Here is a 27,923-nt window from a genome sequence, read left to right on the forward strand (position 1 = left end):
AAAGTAACCTTCAAAGTTTTATAGAATTTTTATGTTTAAATAGTTTTTATGCTGTTATACTCAGTAGTACTGAATTTCTTGGGTTAGACTAAATTATAATTCTTGTGTTCATGTAAAACACTTGAAAATTCTCATTTATTCCATAGATAAAAATTGCTTTAATGTGCTTCTGTTTGAGAGCCTTGAACAGTGGTGCTTTATTTAGTATACCTTTTATAAGGCTAAAATAATGTTGCATAGCATTTTAGAATCATAGAGTGCTTTAACCAGAGGTGATTTTTGTGTCTTACATGCAGTTCTTAAGGATATAATAAATAATAAAGATTGAATGTGCAGATATTTCTTAGTTAGTTGTGTAAAATGTTTTTGCCTAGGTCCCTGAAGACCCTGAATTTAATTGATATTTTTGTTTGTAATACTGTTCTTAAAGCTGAAAGAAACTTCAGGTGTCCTTATGATTTCAACTACATTTAGACATCTTAACTGAGATTTAAAAGAAAAAAAAAAAGACATCTTAACTGAGAAAAGTTTAATGAATATTCGCTTTTAATATTTAGACATATTTAGTTCTGTATTAGTTGTTTTCAAGAATATAATGAACAATTAAATAGAATAACTAGAATATGGGAGAGTCCAAGCATATTTAACAAAAATAAATGGATGGTTGAGTTTCTCATACTTAAGTCTTTTCCTCCTTCAGAAGTTTCAGAGATCTTAGGTAATAGGCAAACAGATTGGCCTGGTGAGGGTGGGTAGTTGGAGGGGTGGAGGGGTGGGGGAGGGTAGTGCAGTGAGGGCTTTGTATAATCCTGGACAGCTAGAGGCAGCGATACGGTTCAGAGGCACTTGGGCACTGTTTGGCTTTCTCCCCTTATAATATTATATTTGGTTCAAAACCAGTAGATTCTGTTCATAAACATTACTTTAACTGTAAGTACATCAATTATTGGTGTAGTTTTTCCACCCAAATAGTGCTGTGCTCGTGTGAAGAGACAGGTAAAAAGTGTACATCTGGCAAGTTCCTACCTTGGACACATAGTACATAGTGTCTTTAGCAGCTAGGAGCCTTTGAATTTGGGACTCTGTGGCCCAAGGAGAGCTATGCTAAAAAATTTCTGCTTCTCTTGTGTGTAGCCACCTCACCTTCAATAAAACTTTGTAAAATGTGGCTAATTAAAAAGGAGTTCATCTAGCCAGCATTAAAGAGAACATTTAGTAGGCTTTACATATTGTAGCCTATCAAGATAACATTTTGTAATAGAAAAACTAATAAGCTAGTTTGTTAGAAAGCAAAATATCAATAATAATTACTTCCCTTTGGTAGGAGGAAAAAAACACCCACCGTGAGGGGCCTTCTAAGGAATGAGGCAGAATTTGTTGAAATAAAAGAATATGAAATTTGTGGCAGCCTAAATGAGAACATACATTTTTAAATTGCATGATTTAATGTGAAGCAGTGATATAACACAACAGTGTATAGTGCTGTACAAATTTTTTAAATTTTGTATATTTTGCACATGAAGACACAATTTTTATATTTTTGCTATTAAAATTTATACCATTTAGTTTTTAATCAAAATGCTAATATTAAAATATTTTAATGAATATGTAATATTCATTAATATTTTATATTATTTATAGAATTATTAATATTTTGATATTCCAAACATATGAATCTCAAAATTTCCAACATTTGTCAGGAGATGTCTCCAGGAAAATGTAGTGTTGATTTTTACATAAAAAGATTATTAAAGAAGTTTGGAAAATAGAAAAATAAGAGTAATTAAGGTAAGGAAAACAATAAGCTTACTTAAACCAATAAGAAAAGCCACAGGAATGTCTAGGAAGGGCTCTGTTCAAATACCAGTTCAGTAAATGAGTTGTACTTCAAAGAGAAGCTTTTTGAAGAGATGTATTCTGTTTTTGTGACATTAATTGTAAAAACAACTGAATTGACAAAGCTGCTGTTTCAACCACACTTTCTTTTGGGGAGGAAAGGGGGTATGTGGGGGCATTATGATGGGCTAGGGATATAGTTTATTCTTTTCTTTGCTCTTACTTGGAGAAGTTGTTCTAAAAAAATACCACTTGTTCCCTGTGGTAAGTCCTAAAAGTTCCAGAATTTATTATAAAATGAAATACTCAGGACATCATTTGCAGGTTTCAGATTCCTTGTTCAGGCATCTGTGGACATCATACTGACCCTCAATTCTACTTTTTTCACTTATACTACCATGTGTAATATAGGTATGCACATATCAAAGAACCATGAAAAAATATAGAATGAGTTTCTAAATTAGTTTTTAATTGCAAAAAAAGAGTTCAGACTCCAGCTAAATTTACTGAGAACACAACCCAGTAATTTTCATTTGCAATAATAGGAGTCTTACTTTTTTTTTACATTCACATTTCCAAATTATGACTTAAAACTTAATATTGGAGCAACAAGTATTTGTTGATTACAGTACTTTTTTGCTTTGTCTAAACTTTGCCAGATGGTTTCTGCCATGGTTATGCTAATTAAAATGCATTGCCTAATACTGCTTGCTTTGACTCATTTTGTAGCTTGAAGATTTCTCATTTTACGGCATTCGTTAACTGTGTCACCTCTTATTTACCCTATTTCCTTAAAAATTTTTATTCCCCTTCCTTCTACCCTACTTAGATTTGAGTTTGTTTTTGTTGTTATTGCAGTAATGATGTAATGATTTTTGGAGACATGTGCTGGGTGGTTCCCCAGATTCACAAATGTTGCTAATCTAAAAAGAGAATTCCAGACACTTTTTTATAAGCCTGTCTCATCTCAGCTAATTTTAGAATGATTGTGTTGAATGAAGTGTGCCTAAAATTGCTTATTAGTCATGGTGGTAGGGATCTTTTTGTCCTTGGGAAACAGGGATAGTTAAAAATTTTCACAAGAGTATCTTAGTGTGCCTGATTCAACAGATGTGCTGTTATTTGTGTTATTTTAATTTGTATCCAAAAGTTGGAAGTTGCTTGGCACCTGGGTGCCTCAGTCGGTTAAGCGGCTGCCTTCAGCTCAGGTCATGGCCCTGGGGTCCTGGGATCAAGCCCCACATCAGGCTCCCTGCGCAATGGAGAGCCTGCTTCTCCCTCTCCCTCTGCTACTCCCCCTGCCTGTGTTCTCTCTCTCTCAAATAAATAAATAAAATCCTTTTTTAAAAAAGTTGGAACTTGGAATGAAATGAAATTTGAAGTAAATTTGAAATAAAATTATGCAGAGAATTCTAAAACATAGTTTAAAATGAAAAACAATGATGTCTTATAAACTGAAGTGTAGCTATAAACTTGAGTTTTTATATTTGCTACATATTTTACTGCATTAAACATTCTGTGTAAGGTCTTTTTAATTTACATACAAAATAATAATGGGGTCACATGGATTAAGATGCTAAGTTATATTGCTCCTTGGTTTAAAATAAAATACTGAGGATTATAGAAATATAAAATTTTAAGAATGAATTCTCTCTGCTAATCGGACCAAAACTGTTACAGTGTAGGTTCTCAAAGCTGCCTACTGTTTAGAAATTATGTAGCTTTCAGAGTCAAAAGAATTTTGAGTATTGTATCAGCTGTTTCTCACAATATTTTTGTGTTTCCTTTTAGACAGCTGATCTCTCATCTTAAATGATACTGTATAAACAGCTCTATGCCCAAATAAAAGTACTGAGTGAAACTATTGCTTAATTCATTCTATTTTGCTTATATTTTTAGAATTTTTTCATAAACTGATTTTTAGATTAAATTATTATTAGCATGGAAGTTCCTAAAGCAGCCCATTTCAACAAGCTGTATATTTGAGAATGGAATGAGAGTCATTCTTCTTCAGTAGGAAATTAAAAGAGTTGTTCACCAGTAGTAAATTACTAGATTTCTGACAAAGACTAATGGGGTTAAGTGTGACTCAGTATAATAAATTTAAGCCTAAGCATCCTTTTAGGCCCTGAATGAACAAGGTACTGTTGTTGGGTAAAGCCAGTCATGTCATACTACCTGCTGGCTAGCTGTCTTGCTGTAGAAATTGTAACGTAAGGCCCTTGAAATAGATGCCATCATCAGCCCCAGCCCACAAACATTCATCTATTTAAATACATGACAGAAGGTGGTGCAAGAGAGTTCAGCAGCTATTCATGTGGGGTAGGAGTAGGACCTACTTTGTTGGAGGCCGGCAATTTTTGAGTTAAAACTCTGCAGCTGTTTCTCTTCTTTTCCTTACAACATGCTCTTCTTTTTTTTTTTTTTTTTAAACAATAAACTGACTTAACTATTTTTCCCACAAACATTTTGTATAGATCCAAGGAGCAACAAATTCCAGCTTCCTACTGTAGCAGTAACATCCTTGTTGTCTGTTTGAATAGATCTCAGTATTCTTTTTTTTTTTTTTTTAAATCTTTAAAAGGCAACGGACAGCCAAGACGTAGATCCATCCAAGACTTGACTGTTACTGGAACAGAACCTGGTCAGGTAAGACTTAACATTTGAATTCTCTGTCTTTGAAGAAGAATAATGGGCAGAAATCAAGAATTAACTATAATATATATACTTTGCAGAATTAGTTTCATGAGTTAATCTAAAATTGTGGTAGAGAAGTTCATTGGCACCTGAATTTAAATACTTGGGAAAAAAGTGTAGATGCCATTATTAGCTGAACTTGAAGGATAGTTTATCATAGTAGGTTAATTCAGTAGTATTCCATGTGCATTACATGGTTTTTATATATGATTTAATAAATAATAACTTCATAATTTAACCATTTGTTATCCTTATGATCTAAAGTGAGTCATTAGTGCTGCCTCCTTTTTACTAACAAGACAAAAAAATATTTACGAATTATTTTACTAATTACTAATATTTACTAATATTTTCCCAAGAAAATGTCACTCCTGTGGCATCACGTAAGGCACTAACATACTTAGATGACTCCAACATCTTTTAATTTGTCATATTTACTGGATTTATATTTTTGTGAAATATGCTTAAGACAGTATTTACTAAGCGGATGGATAAATTCTGGAAAGGCTTCTATCACAGTTGCTAAGGTTTTCTTCACCGTATATTTCTGGATGTTCTTCAAAAGTCTTACCCTTTATCACTTTCTTTATAAATGATCCAGACAGTGTTACAGTTTTAGCCATTACTGATAGAGTTTTAACAATAAGTTTATAAAAGTAGCAGCTCGGCCAGTATTTTTTTGTTATTCAGCTCAATACACTACACACATAATTCATGTGATATTTTTAAAATGAATGAGAACAAATTGTGAGGTACTTGTTGATTTATTTTCAGTTGTATTACAGTGTTATGAGCACAACATACATCTGAAGCAATAAAAATCTCACATTATGGTCCATATTCATGTAAAATTACAGGATTATTTATTATAAACGAAGATTTAATTTATGATAAAATATGCTAGTGCTTTTCATTCTAGAAAAGTGTTTTATTATTTCATTTTTATAAATTTAAAAAAAAGTTTTTTTTAATTTATTTGAGAGAGAGAGAGCACAAGGAGGGGGAGTGGCAGAGGAAGAGGCAGAAGCAGGGAGCCTAACAGAGAGCTTCATCTGAGGACCCTAGAATCATGACCTGAATCGAAGGCAGATGCTTAACCAACTGAGCCACACAGGCACCCCCCCCCCGGTTTTTTTAATAATATTTTTAAATTTTAAAGAATCTTTGTAGTCGTTAATAAAAATTTGAAAGCTCATTATAAGTATCAAATTAACAAAAAGCACTTGAAATTTTAATGATAAATATCCTTGATCTTCATTTATAGCTGGATATATTTTTTATTTCTCACAATGCCTATACACACACTCAAGCACACACATATACACACATATGTACATTGTACATATATATTATATATGATATGAAGTAACCCTAAATCTGAAACTATTATAAATGAATACAGTCATTTTGTTTCATTTATTTTAATGGCTTTTTCAGTATATCTGCTTTTTGTGAAACCCTAGAACTTTTGAATGACATTTCCCACTTTCTCCCCCTCAAATACTTTAAGCGTTGGTGAGGGCAATTAGTAACAGATAGTTTGGCATCTGGCATTTGCTTTGATTCCTTAGAGGCTTGATGAGCTCAGCCTTTTTAACCCTGTTTACTGTTGTCATTGATATTTCAGTTATGAGAAATGCTAGCCAAGTGTTCTCCCTTTGAATGAGAATGTGAAGCGTGCTCTGAGGCAGTTCAGAAGCGTGTGTGAGTGCAAGTGCTCTTCTCTGTACTCTGTAGTAAAGGCATTGCTGTTACTCGGGACTCACCTCACCATACCAGCCTTTGTTACTTCATCACAAGTTCTGTATGACTTGAGATTATGATTCTTAGCCTTTTCATTTGTAATACCTTCCACAGGAAAACACTGGAACTGAGGCAGTCTTTGGTTGTGTGACAGTCATTTGCATGAATTGTCATGGACTACTGCAAAAGATTCAGAGTGTGGGGGATTTTAGGGTGGCAGTGCATCCTGTCCTAAAACCGGTGATAGATGGCCATTGTGTAGCCAGTTTTTAAAACTGATTCACTCTTTCAGAATTACTTAAGTATCATAAACTTAAAATGCCAGTTTGGAGGGGTGCCTGGGTGGTTCAGTGGGTTAAAGCCTCTGCCTTCAGCTCAGGTCATGATCCCAGGGTCCTGGAATCGAGCCCCACATCGGGCTCTCTGCCCCACCGGGAGCCTGCTTCTTCCTCTCTCTCTGCCTGCCTCTCTGCCTACTTGTGATATCTGTCTGTCAAATAAATAAATAAAATCTTTTAAAAAAAATGCCAATTTGGGATGAGAATGGTAAATAGCAGTTCTAATACACTGTGAAAACATTTTCCTCTGAAAGTGTTAGAATAAACAGCCATTGAATCTTTTTAATTACTCATGAAATGGCATTCATTATTTTTAAAAAAATTATGCACAATATGGATTTTCAGAATTGAAGGTATAGTTCTTTTTAAATTCTGGCTAAATGGTGATAAAACAAATGCATAGGGGGTTTTGTTTGTTGGTTGGTTTTCGCCATGGAAATTGATAAAGAACATGAAGAAAAGAATTTGCCCACCCGGTACAGTCATCAGAGGAAGAGAGAACTTACTAATTACGTTTAGTAGTATATCTCATAGAGGAAAGTAAACTGATTGTGGAGTTTATACTTTGGCTCTTGATTCAAGACTGACCTTAAAAATCATTTACATTTTATATCTGTAAATTAAAATTAGGTTGTTTTTATACTGCCATTGCTGTTGAGCAGAATAGTGAATGAAGCAAACCTCTGAATGAACAGTAGTTGTGATTTGTGTAAAATTCTGTGTCCTTAAACATACAACTCACTTTAAATTCATTCAGGTTTTTATTAAGGCAGAAAGCTTATTAAGCACATTTAGTGGATCTGGCCTCTTTGAAAACATACTGAGAAAGAAAAAAGTAGCCCCAGGATGTCCAAGAACTGATCTGACACTGAGGCCTCAAGGGCTGTTAGAAGCTGGGCATAAACAATGTCTCAGAACACCAATAGACAAGATTATACTGAGACCATGATAAGGTGAGACAAACAAGAGCACTTTTTAGTGTCTCAGCACAGACAAAAACAGGGTCACTGTACCACACACAAAATACCAGACATTGCCGTCTCCCAGCTGATGCGAGTGACTATGCTTCTTTACCAGCTGCAGCTTTATCCTCATTCTAGTCTAACTTCCCTGGAGAATTGCCTCTGCTTTCTGGCAGTAGCTAATCTAGAGTTAACCCCTCCTTCCTTGGAACCGCTCCAAAATCACTCATCCAAAGCCTGGAATCTACAACAAGTTCTACAGTCCTTTCAGAGATACCCCCCATTATCCCATAGTGAGCACTCTGCTTTGCTGCAGTGAGTGTTAAACTCATCTCATCCCATTGTGGGTCTTTGCCTACAGAGTATTCACAGTGCCAAGAAGACCCAGCCCTCTAATGTATTTGAGCACAGTAGACTTATACCCAGATCACTTAGAGAAATGTGGTAATATTGTTGTGCACCAACTTTGTGCTAGTCAGGCCTTTATTTTTTAATTTTTTTAAAAAATATTTTATTTATTTATTTGACAGAGGGAGAAAGATCACAAGTAGGCAGAGCAGCAGGCAGGGCGGGGGTGGGGGGAGCAGGCTCCCCACTGAGCAGAGAGCCCGATGTGGGGCTAGATCCCAGAACCCTGAGATCATGACCTGGGCTGAAGGCAGAGGCCTTTCTAATTTTTTTTAAAGATTTTTATTTATTCATTTGAGAGAGTGTGTGTGTGTGTGGGAACATGAGCGGAAGAAGGGGCAGGAGGAGAAGCAGACTCCCCACTGAGCAGGGGGCCCAACACAGGGCTCCATCCCAGGACCCTGGGATCATAACCTGAGCTGAGGGCAGACACTTAACCAACTGAGCTACCCAGGCACCCCAATAATATATGTTATTTAAATCATAACCCTGTAAAAATAAATAAATCATAACCCTGTAAATTTGGTACTTTTATTTTCCTCATTGTGCAGATGAATAAACTGAGGGTTAGAGAAACTTTCCAAAATGTCTTCCCTTGTACTGCCAGTAATTGCTGTAGCCAAGTTATGAATCCAGATCTGATTCCAAAACAGACACATTCTGTCATTCTGTGTTGCATGTAAAACTGAACGTATTGCATGCTAAAGTGCTCCTAGATCTCTTTGATTTCAAGATTCAAGATTTCAGGATGATAGTGTACATCATCATTAATTATTTAAGTAGTTTTTAATGATGATGAGTTTTAGCTGTATCATATTACTGAGCAAGGCTAATTTACCTTGATAATAAATTTCCTGAGATGGCTGCACAGGTTTACTTTTTATATATCTGGGTGAGCCTTCCTTAAATTTCACCAAAATTACGTATTTTTGTGTATGTCTGCATAACTCTTCTGGAGTTTATATATATATAGATCTGTTTTCAGGATGTCTCTTGGGGGGATAGCAGTCAGTGAGAATCACAACCGCAAGATACATGATGCCATGATTGTTTAAGAGTTAGGCCTACTATATTTTTAAATGGGCTTAGAATCTACTTTCATTAGTCAGATATGTGACTCTAGATAGGTTCTTTAATTTCCCTGAGCTTCAGCAATCGTATATACCAGTGGGGATCATAACACCTACTCCTTGGGGTTCTTATAATGTGTAAAAGTACCAGACACACTGTAGATGCTTAATAATGTACACCTGCCTCCCCATAGTGTACTTCCCAAGGGTCTTATTACTTCCTTGCTCTCATTATAATATATTACTATCCAGAAAACAAAAATAGCACTGGGAAAGAGAGAGTCCCATTGGCATTCTGTTTTTTCTGTATTATAGGAGAAGTTTGTGTTAGGGATCATAGAAAGTATTAGCACTAAAGGCCTTTTATCACATATCAGTTATTTATTTAAGGGATATAATTTATTATACTACTACTTCTATCTGTCTTCAGTCTGCACCTCCTTCAGTATAAATAATTTTCTGTTAAAGCTCTAAATCAGAGGCTTACATAATAGTTTTAAATAATTCCTGGTTCATAGTATACCTTTCTTTGGAGAATTTAAAGACCATATAAGAATAATAAAATTCTAAAATTTCCTTATAATGAACTATAGTGAAGCTAGAATTATATTGATCCTATACCTTCAGATTAGAAAGAATGTTTTCAGTATTACCTGTCATGTATAGATTTAATTATCTGTGACTATCATAATGGAGGAAGTACCCTTGTAAATCCACATCACTAATTGATACCTGTTTCTTTTTAATGTTTATATTATTCAGATGTTACTTCAGCAAAATTATCATATAAATCTTTAATCTCTGTGCTTTGTGCTTATATAATTTTAGCAACTGAAGGTTTTAAATAGCTTTTAAATGTCAGTCTTAATGGTAGCACTGGCCATAAATTTTTTACTTACAAAAATATTTTCCCAGTCATTCAGGTGAGACATAAAAAGCAAAGCTTTATTTTTGTCTGCAAAAGAACTCCCAATTCCTTTTTATAAATATTGAGATAAAGTTCTGGGCAAAGTCCAATCCTGTTTCATGTCTACCAATGGTAATTTGCCCTCTGGTTTAAATTTGACTTTTTATTCTTTTGCCTTAAATTTCAGTATGGCATTTCTATACTCTTGTAACCACTTTCACATCCAACCTTGTCGTAAATCAAGTTTTTCCATCTCTCTTAAAGTTTTTACAATTTGTTTAAGAATAGAATAAAGTAATTATAAATGTCTTGAAGAAAGAGGCAACCCAAATGAGTTTTATTAATTTGAGAGCATACATGAACATAAGAATTTGACCAATAATTTTTTTAGTAGCTACTATAAACTAAAACTTCTCCCTTAGTAGTTTGCAAGCAGCAACATAAATTTAGCCCATAAACTAGTTTGATTTTTTTAATTGTCAAATATTACGTGATCCTCTTATTTATTACCTTATATTTTTCAGATGTTCAAGAAATATAATTATGGCTTATTTTTTAATATTTCTTCAGTTTTTTTATATGAACGTTTTAGCATATTGTTACTCATTGAAAAACCAATTTATTGAAGTATGAAGACTTAATTTATGGATATAAATTTAGCTCATGATGGCTTTTCCTGTAGTTTTCAGGAAAAACTAGTTTTGAAACTTGACTTTAAAATATTAGCCTTCGGTGCTCGCTTCGGCAGCACATATACCAAAATATTAGCCTTCGGGCACGTAGGTGGCTCAGCCGGTTAAACATCTGACTCTTGATTTCAGCTCAGGTCATGATCTCAGGGTTGTGAGATCAAGCCCCATATCAGACTCCAAGTTAGGCATAGAGCCTGCTTAAGATTCTCTCTCCCACTCCCTCTCTCCCTTCCTCCCTCCCTCTCTAAAACACACACACACACACACACACACACACACAGAAGAAGGTTTAAAGGACTCAGGAGTAATGTCATAGTATCTGTACTTTTTTTTTTTACCAAGGGTAGCAGCATCCAAAAGTAAGTGTTAATGAATTTCATCACTGATTCTTTTGGTCTATATTCTTTCTTGTATACAAAAGGTAAATAAGCCTAAGCACCAGTCTTATATCTGAGTACTAAGAGCTTATATTACCATTTTATTCAATGAGTATTTATTTTGTAGTTATTATATATTCAGTAATTTCTTAAATCCTGGGGAGTACAGTATACAAATACACATGATCTCTGCCCTTAGTATATTATAATGTTTTTGAGGAATAACAAACATTGAGAGTAATATAAACTATTTCAGTCTCAAGTTGAGGTTTATGTAGTAGCAGACTATAAATACAGCCAAATTCAAAGAAGAAAAGTGTCTTTGTTACAGGGTTTAGTCACTGTTTTATAAAAAGAACTGTGATTTTAATCTTGAGAGAATTGTTAGGTGCTGCAAGTTCATTCATGTATTCCCATCTTATATTTACAACCTAATAATCAGCCACTTAGTGAACATTTTTATTGTGTCAGAAAATACTTCAGATACTTTATTTCATTTGATTTTTTTACAAACTGATGAGGCAGGTAGTACTGTCCTCATTTTACTTCTTAAGGCTTAGAGGTTAAACAACTTAGTAAAGCCACACTGCTAATAAATAGCAGACAGAGATTCAGACTCTGGGTTGTATTGTTTCCAGTGCCTGACTTCTTAACTATTACTATTATTCAACCACACTTGATAAATGAGCTTAAGGCGCCAAAAGACAACTTATTCAAGTTCACACAGCCAACGATGGCAGAACTGAGATTTAAATCCACAAAGTATTAGACTAAATCATGTGAACTCGCTGATACTCAATTATTTTGATGTATAAAATGTCAGATTCATGTAGTGCACTTACCATATTTGCTCTTTGCGTTAGACCATATAATCCTTAAATGAATATAGGGTCAAGATTAAAAGCAGGAAGAGAAAGAGGGGCATAAGGAATTGTCAGAGGAGAGATAATCCGGATAGGTAAGGTAAAACCTGCCGATGGAGGGTCAGGAATGCCAGGGTGGGAATTTCAGAATTGATCCATTCACAACCAGTAGATGAACATTTGTAGATGCTGCTAGAATAAAGTAGTCTTCAAACATTGGATCTGGCTTTGTGCTCAGAGAACCAAGGATGTAGCAAGAATGAACATAACGTGTTGAAGGCAATCCCAGCAGGGCCCTAAAGGATGAAGAAGAATTATCAATGAGGAGAGAAAAACAATGAGCATTGTTATACACAGGGCACCTTTGTAAGTATAACATGAATAAACTAGGGTTTTGGAAAGACCAGTCTAATAAGGAGTTGAAAATTGTTTGTGGTATAGGAAAGCTTTTTTGGAATTTCTAAAGCAATTTCTTAGGTACCCAAGATGAAAGTAATATTCCATCAGTCTTTTCTTCAGAATTATTTTGTGATTTATTTCCAAAATTGTTATACAAGTGCCTTTTACAGTTTTAGTATCCTCAATCCATTTTGAGTTTTCAAGGCTTAAGATAATAGAACTGTAGCAGTGGATGAAATACTAAAAGTTACCACATCTTTTTTTTTTTTTTTAAGATTTTTTTTTAATTTATGTATTTGACAGAGAGAGATCACAAGTAGGCAGAGAGGCAGGCAGAGAGAGAGTGAGAGGGAAGCAGGCTCCCTGTGGAGCAGAGAGCCCGATGCGGGACTCGATCCCAGGCCCCTGAGATCATGACCTGAGCCGAAGGCAGCGGCTTAAACCACTGAGCCACCCAGGCGCCCAAGTTACCACATCTTTAACCCAGCTCCACCCCCTCTCTAGATAAAGAAAACAAGACTTCTTGAAGTAAACTAAATTAGACATAGTACCATAATTAGAACTCATATCTGCTAATTTCTACTCATGGGGACTTTCTACAACTATGTATTGCCCCTCATTTTACTTGATGCTGTCTTTGAGTGTTTCTATTGAAGATTTTTTGAATTTATGTACTTTTTATGTTTTACTTTGTATAACTCCATATTCTTTTCTGAGTATCCGTAACACTTTTAAGAAAAAAAGGTGCTTTTTTAAAAAAGAGTCTTATAGGGACGCCTGGGTGGCTCAGTTAAGCCACTGCCTTCAGCTCAGGTCATGATCCCAGGGTCTTGGAATCAAGTCCCGCATCGGGCTCCTTGCTAGGCAGGGAGCCCGCTTCTCTCTCCGCCTCTGCCTGTCACTCTGCCTGCTTGTGTGTGCACACGCACTCTCTCTCTCTCTCTGAGACAAATAAATAAAATCTTTTTTTTTAAGAGTCTTATAAAATCCATTTTAAATCATAATGTCCTTTGAGAATTTTTAATATATGAAATATTAATACATAAGAGTATATGTAATATGCAAGTTATAAAGCCTGATAATAAAATGAACACTTATGAATCCACCACCCAGCTTAAGAAATGGAATATGATCAATTCCCATGACTCTGCCTGTGTGTGCTCCTTGCCTGTGACCTTTCTGTCTTCCACCAGCCTACAATGCCATTTTCTGTGCTACCACATTTCTAGACTTTTTATAAATACTAGTTCTCTAGTTAAGAAACTATCTTCTCTTGGGGCGCCTGGGTGGCTCAGTGGGTTAAGCCGCTGCCTTCGGCTCGGGTCATGATCTCAGGGTCCTGGGATCGAGTCCCACATCGGGCTCTCTGCTCCGCGGCGAGCCTGCTTCCCTCTCTCTCTCTGCCTGCCTCTCTGTCTACTTGTGCTCTCTGTCTGTCAAATAAATAAATAAATAAAATCTTTAAAAAAAAAAAAAAAACTATCTTCTCTTAAATGGAATTCAAGTTTGTTAAATGTAGTTTCATAAATGGCTATTAAATTTTTTCAAATGCTTTTTTTATGCATCTGTTGAGATTTTTCTCCTTTAATCTGTTACTATGATGAATTGGATTAATAGAATTCCTAGCACAAAGTGACCTTTGCATTTATAGGATAACCTCTACTTTTCAAATGATTTTTATTGTTTTTATACTGCCAAATTCCATTTGCTAATATAATTTTTAGGACTTTGACTTTTGCCCCTATATTCATTAGTGAAGTTGCCTAGCAGTTTTTCTTTTTCTATCCTTATTTCTTAATCAGATTTACTGCCTTACAGAATGAGTCAGGAAGTGTTTCTTTTTTCTAGAATAATTTCTTCAGAATGGTAAGTGCTTGATAGAACTCAACTGTAAAATCCTCTGAGGTTGGTGTTTTCTGTAATGTATAGAAACTTCAGTGATTTCTATATTTTTTAGAATCTATTTCACTTCTTTAATTTTTTGTTTTATTTTTAATTTACTAATCACCAATTTATAGTACTCTAATTCTTATTTTATTATTTTTGAGGGGAGGCTAATGACTTTGTCTTTTTCCAATTTTATAAGTTAAATCTCTAGCTTATAAACTGTCACTGCTTCTAATTTTTTTCATCTAAATACTTGGAATTAAGTATTTTTCTCCAAGTGCCTCTGTAGTTGCATCCCACAGGTTTTACTGTGTTTCATGGTAAAACTCAGTTCAAATACTTTCTCGTTTCCACGTTGCTTTCTTTGAACAGTGAGTTATTTAGAATAAATGTCCAAATATCTGAGATTTTTAAGGTTAACTTTAAGTCAGTACAAAAATAATTTTTTTTAACTTTTTTGAGATTTGCCTTATAGCTAGCACATGATCAGTTTTCATAAATGTTCCATGGTGCTTAAAAAGAATGCATATTCTCCAGTTTTTAAGTATAGGGTTCATTGATATGTTTAGATCAAGCTTTCTTCTTAATGCAGTTCAGGTTTTACTGGTATCGTATCTTATTTTTTGGTCTGGTTTTATAAATTATTTACCGAGGAATATTAAAATACTGAAATATAGTGGTGATTATGTCCCTTTCTCCTTGCAGTTTTATTGTTTGGAATATCTGTTTGGAGGCTATGTATAGATATAGCATATCTTACAATAGGTAGAGCATATAAATTTTGAATTGTTATGTAATGAATTAACTCACTAATCATGTTATCTCTTTCTGTAGTAATTTTTTTTTAATCCTAAAATGTATTCCCTCTCATATTAATATAGCTACATAACTTTATTTTGGGTAGGTTTGCCTGTCTTTTTTCATCCTTTAACTTCCTGGTTTCTCTACCCTGTGAATTAGAGCTGTCTCTTATAAAGAGCATTTAATCCAACCTTACAGTCTGATTTTTTAAATATCTTAACTCAAAAAATTAATCCATTTATATTATGGTTACTGATTGATTTGTTCCTTTTTATCTTATGCTTTCTCTTATTTCCCTTTTTGCTCTTTTTTTTGGCTTCCTTTGAATTGAACAAATATATTTCTCATCCCATTATTTGTCTTTGTAATTTGGGGATCTCATATATTACTACTTCTGGTAACTACCTGTGAAATTTTAACACTCATACTCAACCTGAAGTTAATATCTTTACCTCATCTTCAACATTATGAGGATTTTTAAATCAGTGCTTCTCTTGCTTATGCTATTGTTATTCAAGTTTTTAGTACTGTCTTATTATCTGTTTGCTTGGTAATTTTGAAAATTAGTCATGTTCCCATTGTTTAATACTTTCTGTGCATAGAATCATCCTTATGTTTACCAGTATTTCTGATTGCAACTTGGTCGTTCAATCAGGGAAAACTTTTTCTTAACCCTAAACTACGTGCTTTAGAAATTGTTGTAAGAGCTTATGGATGAAAAAAAAATTAAAAATTTAAAAAATTTTTTAAAAAGAGCTTATGGATGGTAGAGTCCATTTTTGTCTAAGAATGTTATTTTGACCTCATTCTTTATGTTTTTGTTGGCCAAGCAATTCTAAGATAGTAGTTATTTTCTTTTAGCAGCTTAAAGATACTCCACCTTCTTCTGGCTTCCTTTTTGCTATTAAGAATCTAACTGGATGGTTTTGCGAATAATCTATCTTTGCCTACTTTCTGCTATCTTCTATTTTCTTTTTTCTCTAGAATTGACTATAATATGACCCATGTTTAATTCATTATTGTAGTTCTGTTATTTTTTTCTGCTTGGGATTGATTGTGGTTGGGATTTGTTGTATCATCCAACAGTTATGTAAATATTTTATGAATTCACAGTGGATACATTTCTCCCCTCCACCCAGAGCCACTCCCAAGACAGACAAATTTATTTGCTCTCTGCTTTTGTAGGGTAGATCTTTATTCCTAGTTCACTCTTTCCCCAAGACTGAAGTCTTTCTTGGGTTTTAGCTTTAAGCACAGCAGTTCTCCAGTCTTATTCCCATCCTACAAAGGCTAAGACTTAATGCCTATTCCTCTGAGTGCAGAACATAGTCAAAACAAAAGTTTTAGGTCATCGGTGTTCATTTGAAATTCCCAGGGCTAACAGTTTAGGCACTTACTGGACTCCTGATCCTGCTTTATTTCTGGTCTCAGAGCATTTCTCTTACTTTCTTGAAAGCTCATCAATTTTTAAGGGGTATTATGCATGAGTGCATATAAATTTTATGTTTGTGTGTATACATATGTACAGACGTGTGTGTATGTGTCTGTGTATAAAATCTTAGAGGATTTATTTATTTTTTTCAAGAGTATTTCAAGACCTCTAGTGATAGAAATGAAAGGCTGTCCTTTGCTTTATAATGAAAATTTTCTCTTATCTTTTTTTCACATAAAAATCACATTTGTTCTCCTATCATTTCTTCCTATAGGTAAGCAGTAGGTCGTCCAGTCCTAGCGTCAGAATGATCACTACCTCAGGACCAACCTCAGAAAAGCCAACTCGAAGTCATCCATGGACTCCTGATGATTCCACAGGTGACCAGTGTATTTCCTCACTATAATTAAGAAGTTGAATTCATCATATTTGTTTTCATTTATTTGTGTCATGACACTGATCTTTATAAAGGCAGGCATTTTAGAGTAGATTTTCATATTAATAAAATCAGATATTTAGCAATAAACTTAAAGATGAGTTTTTGAGTACTGAGGTAGATTGTCTTGCCTTCTGCATATTCTCCCCAGATACTAACCATCTATATTAAAGATGGTTTTTTTCCTCTACAGAGGAAGATACTGTATTCTTAATTCTTAAGTCTCAGATTTTCCTATTTTTGATCCATCCTACAGGTGATAGTAGTAAAGTCCATTATCATTTAAATAACTAAAATCAGTAGGATAATAAAAATAATCATCTTAGTCTTTTGTTTTAAAGACATGAGATACCATGTACTTCAGTAAGAAAAAAAATTTCTAGCCATTAATGTTATATAAATTCCTGTTAATTAGACCTTAAAAAGCCTGTTAAATTAAAACTCCCTAGTGGCGCCTCCACTAGGAGGAGCAGGGAGCCTGCTTCCCCCTCTCTCTCTGCCTGCCTACCTGTGATCTCTCTCTCTCTGTGTCAAATAAATAAATAAAATCTTTTAAAAATAGTAATAATAATACTAAAACTCCCTAACATGAATGACTAACTGGTCAAAATACTAGTATTAAAATCTAATGATGGAATAGTTTTTATTATGGGCAAGCAGGAAGTTATGTGCCACAGTGGAATTAACTTTCCTTAGCATTCAGAGAATTCCCTGATAAATACTCATCAGTATGGTTCTATAAAAATTTATTATTTATACGTCATTGTGTCAGAGAGGGAAAGATGATCTCTTAGGCCTTGGAAAATGAAACCATTTGTGATTTTATTTAAGATCAACTGTGTTATTAATAGTGCCAATTAAATTGAAATTAAAAAGTCCGCTTTCTCCCTTTACAAACAAACACTCCTTGTAAGTATTTATAGATATTTGGCATGGCTTAGTCAAGTTCATAATTTAATTTAAAAAAATTAACTGAGTAGCTTTCTCTCTTTCATGTAAGATACAACTAAGTTTAGCCAGGGGTGTACCCTCTAGTTTTAGTAAGTTTAAATTTAGTGGTGCCAAAAACTCCTCTAAGTTTCACCCCTAGCAAGCCCAACCCCGGATTGACCAGAACATTCACTACTCAGCACATATGCAGAATTTGTCACAATGTGCTTTTTCTCAGAGGTAGGTAGGGAAATGCTCTTGACAGATTTGATCATTAACATTCAGGTAAGGTTAGCTCTTTTCTGGTTCATCAACCCTCTGGTGAGGGAGTACTTGCCCTGACATTACAGCATTTGCTGAGACCTAGTGCTCAACTTGCAGGGCCTCCTGACTTCAGCCTAGACTAATCTAGCCATGCCAGTCAATGGAATTGTGAATTCATGGAGGTAAAATAAAAATTCTCTTATGTAAAAAGAAAAAAAAAATTCTCTTATGTCCCTCTCACTTCTGATTTTTTTTTTCCCCTACTTCATGTGTTCTTCCAGCCTTTCAAACCCAATCTCATTTTTTTCTTTGCTGGGACCTAAAATACCAATAGCTAGAAATCATATCTAGGTCCAAAATTCAACTGAATTTTGTCTTTCCTTTGAAATACAGCAAGTATGTGGTTATAATTATAGATAATTTTGAATATAATTTTAGAAGTTGAAACTGGTTTAAGCTTATATTTAATGATGTTCAGCTTTGCATTGTTTCTAAGAAAAGTACTGATAATCAAGCTAATACAATAAATTACAGGGAAGAGCTATTGGTAAAGCCTTTTTCTTTGAAGTCTCCCTGATTCAGGAAAAATTTAGAAGTGCATACATAAGTTTAAGTAACCTAATTAATTAGGTAGTTTTATTTTAAAAGAGGAGGGATTTCTATCCATTTTCAGAGAAAAATAAAAAGCATATCAATTTAATAATCATAGCACATAATGAGTGCTCTTGGATTTATATTTATAATATACAGAGAATAAAGAAAGACATATATACCCAAGAGCAGTTAGATAGCTAGACACAGTAGAGGGAGCCACAGAGAGGGAAAAACCCACCAAAGAGTTTTTCTTATTTGCAAAGATTCGAAGTATAAGACATGGCCCACTGCTTACAATCTTATTAGAGTCATAATACTGACACATTAAAAATAAAAAACTCATCATGCTTTATGTAATTTAAAAAACTACTGAATATGCAGTGCAAAGCTCAGTGTTTTAAAAGTTAATAGAACAATCCAGGAATTTTTTTTTCTATTCCCTGAATACTGTGAAACACTGATATACTTAATTTTAAAATATGTATCAGAGGGGCACCTGTGTGGCTCTTTCAGTTAAGCATCTGCCTTCAGCTGAGGTCATGATTCCAGGATCCTGGGATGGAACCCGACACTGGCCGCCTTCTCCCTTTCCGGCTCCCCATCCCGCTGCTTGTGTGCTCTAGTGCTTTCTCTCTCTCTCTCAAATAAATACAATCTTTAAAAAAAATAAAAATTTTTTAAAAAGTAAATATATATCAGATGACAGGGTGCTTATTTGATAAGATATATCAAGTATGAAAGATTTAAGAAAGTAATAAGAATAGAAATGTTGAATGAGTTCACAATACTTAATTCTTCCTATAAAGCCCGGGGGAAATAATTTTTAATCATTTGTACTTTTGCGGAAAGTAGTGTTCCATGGGCGCATAGTTTGAAACTGTTGTTGTGGGTAGGGAAAGAGTTAGAGAGATAATAAGGTAAATGTAGTTTTTGTTTAGCCATTCCAGAAGAATACTTACGTTACTATATGATTTTAGGGTAGGTAAGAAGACTGTACTAGGCACTACACTCCACTCTTTATTGCACTCCGGTATATAATAAACATTACTTTTTTTAAACATTACTTTTTCAATCTGAAATACAAACTTAAGTATGTAAAACTGCCCTTCTTTCCTAATTCTCCATTTAGCGTCAATAATAACAACAGTAATAGTAACCATCACCACCACGTATTGACAGCTTACTATATGTTAGCATTGTATGGTATTTCTTACATGCATTTTCTTACATCGTTTGATTTAGCTTAGCTTTTGGAGTTACTTTCAAGCACATTCACAATGGCTTTGCAAAAGAAAACTAGAATATCAGTCAGTAGTAAATTATTGAAGTTACCAAACCATCAGACTGTCCTAGATTTTTATTGCATTGCATGCCATGCCTTGCTTCAGCCCGAACTTACATTTATCTGCACCACTCTTTCAAGGAGTCACTTGTTAGGAGAAGGGATGAACAGTTCACTTTCTTTTTTTAAGATTATTTATATATTTATTTGACAGACCACAAACAGGTAGAACGGGAGGGCGAGGGAGAAGCAGGTTCTCCGCCATGCAGAGAACCCGACGTGGGGCTCAATTCCAAGACCCTGGAGTCATGACCTGAGCTTAAGGCAGACGCTTAACCAACTGAGCCACCCAGATGCCCTTGAACAATTCACTTATTTAACTCATTTACTCTTTCCTAACATTGGGAAAGTAGCTACTTCTGAAATAAAAAAGTCCATATTACTTCACAGTTGCCCTGCCTGCTTCTGGAGGCATAAACGTTAATCCCATGTGACTCATGCAAGTTGTTATGACAGTTTACCTCTTTTGAAATACAAATAAAAGGGGCGCCTGGATGGCTCAGTGGGTTAAAGCCTCTGTCTTCGGCTCAGGTCATGATCCCAGGGTCCTGGGATCGAGCCCCACATCCGGTTCTCTGCTCAGCGGGGAGCCTGCTTCCCTTCCTCTCTCTCTCTGCCTGCCTCTCTGCCTACTTGTGATCTCTGTCAAATAAATAAAATCTTAAAAAAAGAAAAAATGAAATACTAATAAAAGCTGTCTGTTTAAATGCTTTGATAAAATCAACAGGTTTGATTTAATCGTCCCCCACCATGACATCGAGCTACAGTTTCCCTACTATTCATTACACCTGTGTTCAATGTACTCCCCTCAAAAACATCTTCCATTTTCTGCAGTGATTCTCATTAGGAGAGGTGGGAAGGGGTTCACACTAGAATATATATGATTTTAAGATAGTCCACTGGAAGAGAATGTGTCTCCCCCCACACACATTTTTTCCATTAAAGAATGCTAATATTCAGGGAATTGACACAGCATTATAGTAAACAGCATGATCAAGAGATATGAGGTTAGACTAGGAGAGTCAATGAAAACTGAATTTAAAATATAAAGGTCCCATACCACTATCTTTGTTTTTGTTTTCTTTCAGGATTTTACTTAAATTCAAGTTGTTTAACATATAATGTAGTATTAGTCTCAAGGGTAGAAGTTTTTCTTTTTAATTGAACAAGGGCTTATGACCTGTCACATTACACAATTTATAACCAACTTAAATTGTGCTAGAGTATGGTTGCATTCTGATTATCTGGTGATTGGATGTTACGTTTTTACCTTTAGAATTCAGAAATAGACTCTCTTCATTATTAATAACAATAACTTTAATGTATTATTTACTTTAGGAAAAAATGCTAATATTCATGCATGCTCTCTTGTGTTTTGCTTGTGATTATTCATGATAGAAAATAAAACACATACTTGAATTCCAGATACCAATGGATCAGATAACTCTATCCCAATGGCTTATCTTACACTGGATCACCAACTACAGGTAAAAGAGTACTTTCTCAGTGAATGTTTACTTTTTCCTTAGAAAAAGTTTAGACATTGTCTAGAAAGTGGACAGTTTTGTTTATATCTGGCATCATATATTCATTTATTTATGCTTTTAGATGGCCTCCTTAAACTTTCTAAAATCAAGTTAAAATGACTTGTCCAGTGAAGTTAATCAGATGTAAAGTTGGTAGTCATGGGGCACCTGGGTGGCTGGGGGGGTGGGGGGGGCGTTAAAATTGGTAGTCTTAAGTTCTTAACAGTTGTCTTTAAATATTTCCATTTATTTGTTTAAGAATACCAAGAATGTGGGAGGGTCACCTGGATTCCTTAAGCACCCAACTCCTTTTTTTTTCTTTTTTTTTTTTTTTAAGATTTTATTTATTTATTTGACAGAGACACAGTGAGAGAGGGAATACAAGCAGGGGGAGTGGGAGAGGGAGAAGCAGACTCCCCAGAGCAGAGAGCCTGATGTGGGGCTTGATCCCAGAGCCCTGGGATCATTACCTGAACTGAAGGCAGATGCTTAATGACTGAGCCACCCAGGCTCTGTAAGATCCAACTCTTGATTTTGGCTCAGGTCCTGTTCTCAGGGTTATGAAGCAGAGCCCCATGTTGGGCTTTCTACTGGTTGGGGAGCCTGCTTGAGATTCTCTCACTTTCTCAAAAAAAAAAAAAGGAATGCCAAGAATATCAAAAATAGCATTTTTGCTCTTTAATTTTAGTGCTATAGTATAAAAATTTACATAAGCTCATTTCTACTTAATAGATTTCGTGGTACACTGTCATATTCATAGTGACTGAGAATTTAAGTAATACACTTCACTGTCTCCTCATGAGTATGAGAGCTAGAAGCTTCTTTTGGTATAATACAGTTTGACAACCTGAAATGTAAAACCAGAGGCCAGTGATACTCTGGTCATGATTCTCTGTAACAACAAAGGTGTTAAAACAGCGAGTGTGAATTTATATTCTGAGTTAACTCTGTCAAAAGGACACTGAAATTTTCTAGACCATGGTTTAACACTTATTTTTAAAAGACAACTGCTTCAGTGCTATAAAAACATATCACAGTTACTGTCTTAACTCTCAGCTTGATATTGAAATTTGATTGAATTATGTTTTAAGAGTCCTGATTTATTTTTAGCCTCTAGCACCGTGCCCAAACTCCAAAGAATCTATGGCAGTGTTTGAACAGCATTGTAAAATGGCACAAGAATATATGAAAGTTCAAACAGAAATTGCATTGTTATTACAGAGAAAGTAAGTTATCTTTTATGAATAAAACACATTAGTATTTTGAATTTAAAATATGTTATGGTGAAATATTGTTGGAAAACATGAAAACTTTGTAATTTTTAGAACTAATCGTTAAGCACAGAGTTGACCCTTGAACAGCTTGAGGGTTGGGGTGCTGAACCCCTACTCATCCAAAAATCCATATGTAAATTTTGACTCCTCAAAAATGCTATTGGCCTACTGTTGACTAGAATCCTTACCAATAACATAAACAGTCAATTAACACGTATTTTATATGTTATATGTATTATGTACTTTATTCCTAGAATAAAGTAAGCTAGAGAAAAAGTTTTATTAGGGAAATCATAAGGAAAAGAAAATACATTTACAGTACTGTACAAAAATCCATGTGTAAGTGGATCCATGTAGTTCAGACCCATGTTGTTCCAGGGTCAACTATATTTCCAACTTGAAGGTTTTACATGTGTTCATCTTTAAGTTTAAAGCAACTTTGGGCTTTTTTTTAATGCAAAATTCATCCCTTTTGACTACATATACTATATTAAAATTAAGGAAAATAAACTGGTGTTATATAAACATGTTTTATGTCCTAAGAATTTTAAAGCTAAAAGCTGTTTAGATTTATAGGTATGAAGATTTATTATTTCTTTAGACATAGATAAAATAACTTGATTTACTAATACTCAGCTGTGCGTGGTGTGAGTGCTATGAAATGTGTAAGCCCAATGATTCACAGACATGTACCCCTGGGGAAAATAATATGTTATATGTTAACATAAAAAATAATAATAAAAAAATATTTTGTAGATATATTCTTTCTAGGTATATGTTTAAGAGAGTAGAATTACTTTATTTTATACGTGTGAGTGTTTTTCTGGGGAGTTTTATACTCACATATGTTTTTCTGAGAGTTATAAAGAGGCTGCCTTCCTTCTCCCTTTTCTTAAAAACCAGTTTTCATGGTCCTTTTATTTGAAATTCTAAAAAACAAAACAAAAACTTAGTTTTCTTAAGCATGATCCTCCTGAAATTCTATACCTCTGAAGCTTAATTATTGTGGTAACTGAAATGAAATGCTATAGGACAGAATCAAGGCAACTATATGTATACATGGTAATAGGATTCCCTCTGTTCATTTTAACCTAAATAAATGAAAATTTCTTGCTTCCTGAAGTAATTCGTGGAAAGTTTTTTTTTGTACTCCCCCCCCCAAAAAAAAAAAAAGAAAAACGAGCTCCTACTGTTAAAATGATTTCACCTCAATAACTTAAAGGATATACAGTAAATAAATATTAGAGTCTGCTAATTGTAGAACTGTTGACACTTCATGTTAAAAAAAAATCTCTTTCTTTCACATAATTAATCCATACTTTGTTCATTTGAAAGAGGAATTAGTTGTGTGCTAGAAAAAATAAATGATGGATTAAGGGAGTGTGAAAATTGTGACAGTTTTAATCAATTTTAAATACTTTAAATGAGAAATATTATAAGAAAATCATCTAAAGGCTTTTCATTAATTATTCAGTTATATCCAGGAACTTCACTTTAGGAGTTAATATTGAACATCTCCCAAAGTTTTATCAGGCTGTAAAAGTGTCTAAAGCTCTTTCCTGAAAATGTTCGTAAAAGTGAGTTAACTCATTTGAAAGTGGTACTTTGTAGTTCTCACTTTTAAAATAGGAAATAGATTCTAAGTTGGTAGCATCTATTTTAATTAGCTTGCACATGTTATATGAGCCCCCACTTTGTACTGTAGTTAAATAAGACTGTAACTTCAAAGCATGAATAAAAGTTCATGAGTGTAAAAGTGGAATGTGAATGATAAAACATGTTATTTTCCTGTGCTCAGGAAACTAGTATCTAAAAATTGTATTATACCATTTTATCTGCATTCACTACTTGTCTAAGTACAGTTACTTACAAAAGGATTATGGTGTTTCTATGGGTACACAGACTAATGGGTGATAGTTTTTATTCTAGCCCACAAGTGTATTTGATAAGTATACCTAAGATGCATAATGATCAACCCAGAATAAAAGTCCTAAAAAGTCAAGCTCATCAGTTATTAGTATGAATTTTTCTATCACATACAATATTTTATTGTGTGGTATTTGTTTTCAGGCAAGAACTAGTTGCAGAACTGGACCAGGATGAAAAGGACCAGCAAAATACATCTCGTCTGGTACAGGAACATAAAAAGCTTTTAGATGAAAACAAAAGCCTTTCTACTTACTACCAGCAATGCAAAAAACAACTAGAGGTCATCAGAAGTCAGCAGCAAAAACGACAAGGCACTTCATGATTCTCTGGGACCTTTAAATTTTAAAATATGCAAAGAAAGACTTTTTTTTTTTTTTTTTTTAGGAAAAAAGCCCTTATAATGACAATTCATGAGTATTAGCTTTTGGGCGTGTTCTGAATGCCAACTGCCTGTATTTGCTGCATTTTGTTTCATCGTTTATTTTCTTTTTCTTATGGTGGACATGCAGTTCAACTGTCTCCTTGCATAACATGGAGGCATCTGTGACTTGAATAAGCAGCAGTTCTCAACTTCAAAACAGATGCAATGAACCATGGCTGTATATGCATGCTCATTGTGTGAAGGCTAGCCTAACAAAAACAGGGGGTATCAAACTAGCTGCTATGTGCAAACATCGTCTTTTTTTCGAGGTGGAACCTCAAGAATGATTTTGTTCTTGTATCTCATCTCAAAAAACATTTTTTTTTTCCAAAAGATGGTATATACCAAGTTAAAGACAGGGTATTATAAATCTAGAATAATCGGTGGTACATTATAGAAATCCAGAACATTTAGCGATAGTTGCGAGTGAGGGCTCTGATGCCAGCATCCTTCAATCAGTACTAAACTTAGTTCCGTCCATAAAATATTTAAAGGTAAGTGGTGGCTGCTGTATTTAATGAGAACATATTTCATTTGACTAAAATCTGACTATGATACATTGAACAAAATGGAACCTTTTTTTTAAGATACAAAGATTTTAATTTTGTGATTGAGTGTATGTGTGTTGAAACTGTAAAGATTTTATCACTCTAATAGTAATATCTCTTAAATGAAATTAAAAGGTAAATGAACACGATCCAACTTAAATGATCATTCCTTCCTGCAATGATTATTGGATTGTTTGTTTATATTTGAAAAACTAAAGAGAAATAATTGAAAATGGAATAAATTGCTCCAGCTAAAAGGCTTGGGCTTAGATTTCTTTTATGATACCAAAAGAGTAAAAAACCTGGCAAATCAGGAGAAGTTAGTAAGGAAATTAAAGAAATAAATATAAATTCATGAAATATACTATTTATCAACATTGGAGTAATTGATTTTCCTTGCAAGCCCATCCTAGAATGCCTGCTGCCTTTCAACACTTTTAAGGGAATTTCAACACTTATAAAGAGAAAATTTATATTGTTAACAATAACTTTGCTACCAACTTTGAAAATAAAGGTAATAAATTCATTGAAATAATAGACTATATAAGCTCTATTTTTTCAGTTGGTATTAAAATAAATCACATTTTGATACCAGTACAAGGTGTCTTTTAAACAAGGATGTCATCAACCTCATTTTTATAGCATTAATGTTTATGAAGAGAAAATTAAAAATGAAAGCATAATTGCTGTGATTATTAGAATTACATCATGATTGTATTGTAGTTTTGCTCTGTTTCAGATAAGCAAGTTGATCTAAGAAGTTATCAAAACTATTCTTAAAAATGCTAAAGCAGGTAACTTTTTCTTCTGTTATTTTTTTCTCCTCCTTCTGAGTTTTATAATGTATTCCTGTGTATACAAGCAATAAAGGTAAAAGACAGTTTGTACTAAACTGTGTCATTTTTAGCTTCCTCAAAATGTTATCAGAAAGTTTCCAGTAAATAAATGTCTACCATTACTTTATTTAAATAAAAGAAAGGGCTGTCGTTCCCAATTTGATTACCTAACTAAAAGTATACTGTCTCAACATATCAATAGTAAAATAAAATTGACATAGAAAAGAACTGTAGAGTAAGGAAAAGTATAACCCGTTCATAGCATTGCTGCTTGTGATATGTATGTGTCACTCCACCGAAAGGGACCTAGTCAGTGTTCAGAGACTTTTCTGATTATTTCAGAGCATGAGATCTTCAAGTGTGGATGCTAATGCTTGACCTTTCCATTAGGATTTAGCATTATAGATTTCAGATTTTATTTCTAGTCATTAATGTGTTTTTGCTATATATTACATAAAGGGAAAATTTATTATTATTACATGTAATTACTTTATAAAAATCTCACATAGGAAAATGGAAGAAAACAGTAGTGTTAAGTCATGGTGCCAAATGCAAAAAAAAAAAAAAAAAGTTATTGAACCCTTGCTTGTTTGTTTACAGTAAGTTCCTTCATTCTCACACTGTAATTCTCCTAGACACTGAGTGTACTTCAGGCTACTTGGTTTTAAAGTACTTGTGTTGCAAAGCTCATACCTTTTAAGTCCTGGTTATCCTTGATGGGAGAAAAGGGCAGCAGGGATAATTAAAATCTACAGCCGGTTTTATCCAGCATCCTCACCATCAAACCTTCAAACAAATTTTAACAAGGAGCCAAATGTTTTACTTATAAAAAAAATTTTACTTTTTATTCTAACCCTCATTTTTGGGTAGAAATAGTGAACAGACAAGCAAGTGGCTTAAAGGCCCTCATGTAAAAAATTCACAAACAATCCCTAATTACATTTTTTTTTCCTCAAGCGAAAGAAAACAAAGTCTAGAGAGAGACACTCCTCAGCATTAAAAATAACTGAGTCAAATGAAAATCATTTAACATTTACTTTAGAGCAGCACCGCATATTGAAGAGATTTGCTTAAAAGTTGTTTACAATTGTTTGACTTTTTGCTGAACCATTTTAGAGTACTTAATGTGGTTTTTTTTCTCCCAAGTTTTTCTGTGTTCCTAGTTTCAGCTCCTGCTTGTAGCCAGAGATCACAGGCCTTGCCTGTGATGCTCTTTTCTTTCTGTGTGTGGCTTTCAGCAGTGAACTTCTCTCTTCAAATGGTAGGAAGTTCTACGTCTGTCATTCAGAACATTTTATGTGAAACAGTGTAATGCAAAAATCCTTGTGTATACTGTATACTTGAAGGAAGCTTTTTAGATTTATTTTTGTTTGTAATAAAATTCAGATGGTTATTCTAAACTTGTTTATAA

The 27,923-nt window shown here is 34.1% G+C and overlaps 1 protein-coding gene across 3 annotated transcripts in view; it reads left to right on the plus strand.

Moving 5' to 3' along the window:
- MAP3K7 (mitogen-activated protein kinase kinase kinase 7) overlaps nucleotides 1–25,085 on the plus strand; it is a 75,080-nt gene extending 49,995 nt beyond the window's left edge. For 2 of the 3 annotated variants that reach the window (XM_046005904.1, XM_046005905.1), the window contains 5 exons: nucleotides 4,421–4,485; nucleotides 16,687–16,792; nucleotides 21,404–21,465; nucleotides 22,615–22,730; nucleotides 24,849–25,085. In XM_046005904.1, the coding sequence (XP_045861860.1) occupies nucleotides 4,421–4,485; nucleotides 16,687–16,792; nucleotides 21,404–21,465; nucleotides 22,615–22,730; nucleotides 24,849–25,029 (530 nt within the window). In that variant the 3' untranslated portion in view covers nucleotides 25,030–25,085. Of the gene's footprint in view, nucleotides 1–4,420; nucleotides 4,486–16,686; nucleotides 16,793–21,376; nucleotides 21,466–22,614; nucleotides 22,731–24,848 lie in introns of those variants that run through there. The other variant, XM_046005906.1, reaches the window with a different exon arrangement.
- The last annotated feature ends 2,838 nt before the right edge of the window (nucleotides 25,086–27,923 follow it).

The sequence above is a fragment of the Meles meles genome, chromosome 5 (assembly GCF_922984935.1).
Source record: "Meles meles chromosome 5, mMelMel3.1 paternal haplotype, whole genome shotgun sequence".
Taxonomy (NCBI): domain Eukaryota; kingdom Metazoa; phylum Chordata; class Mammalia; order Carnivora; family Mustelidae; genus Meles; species Meles meles.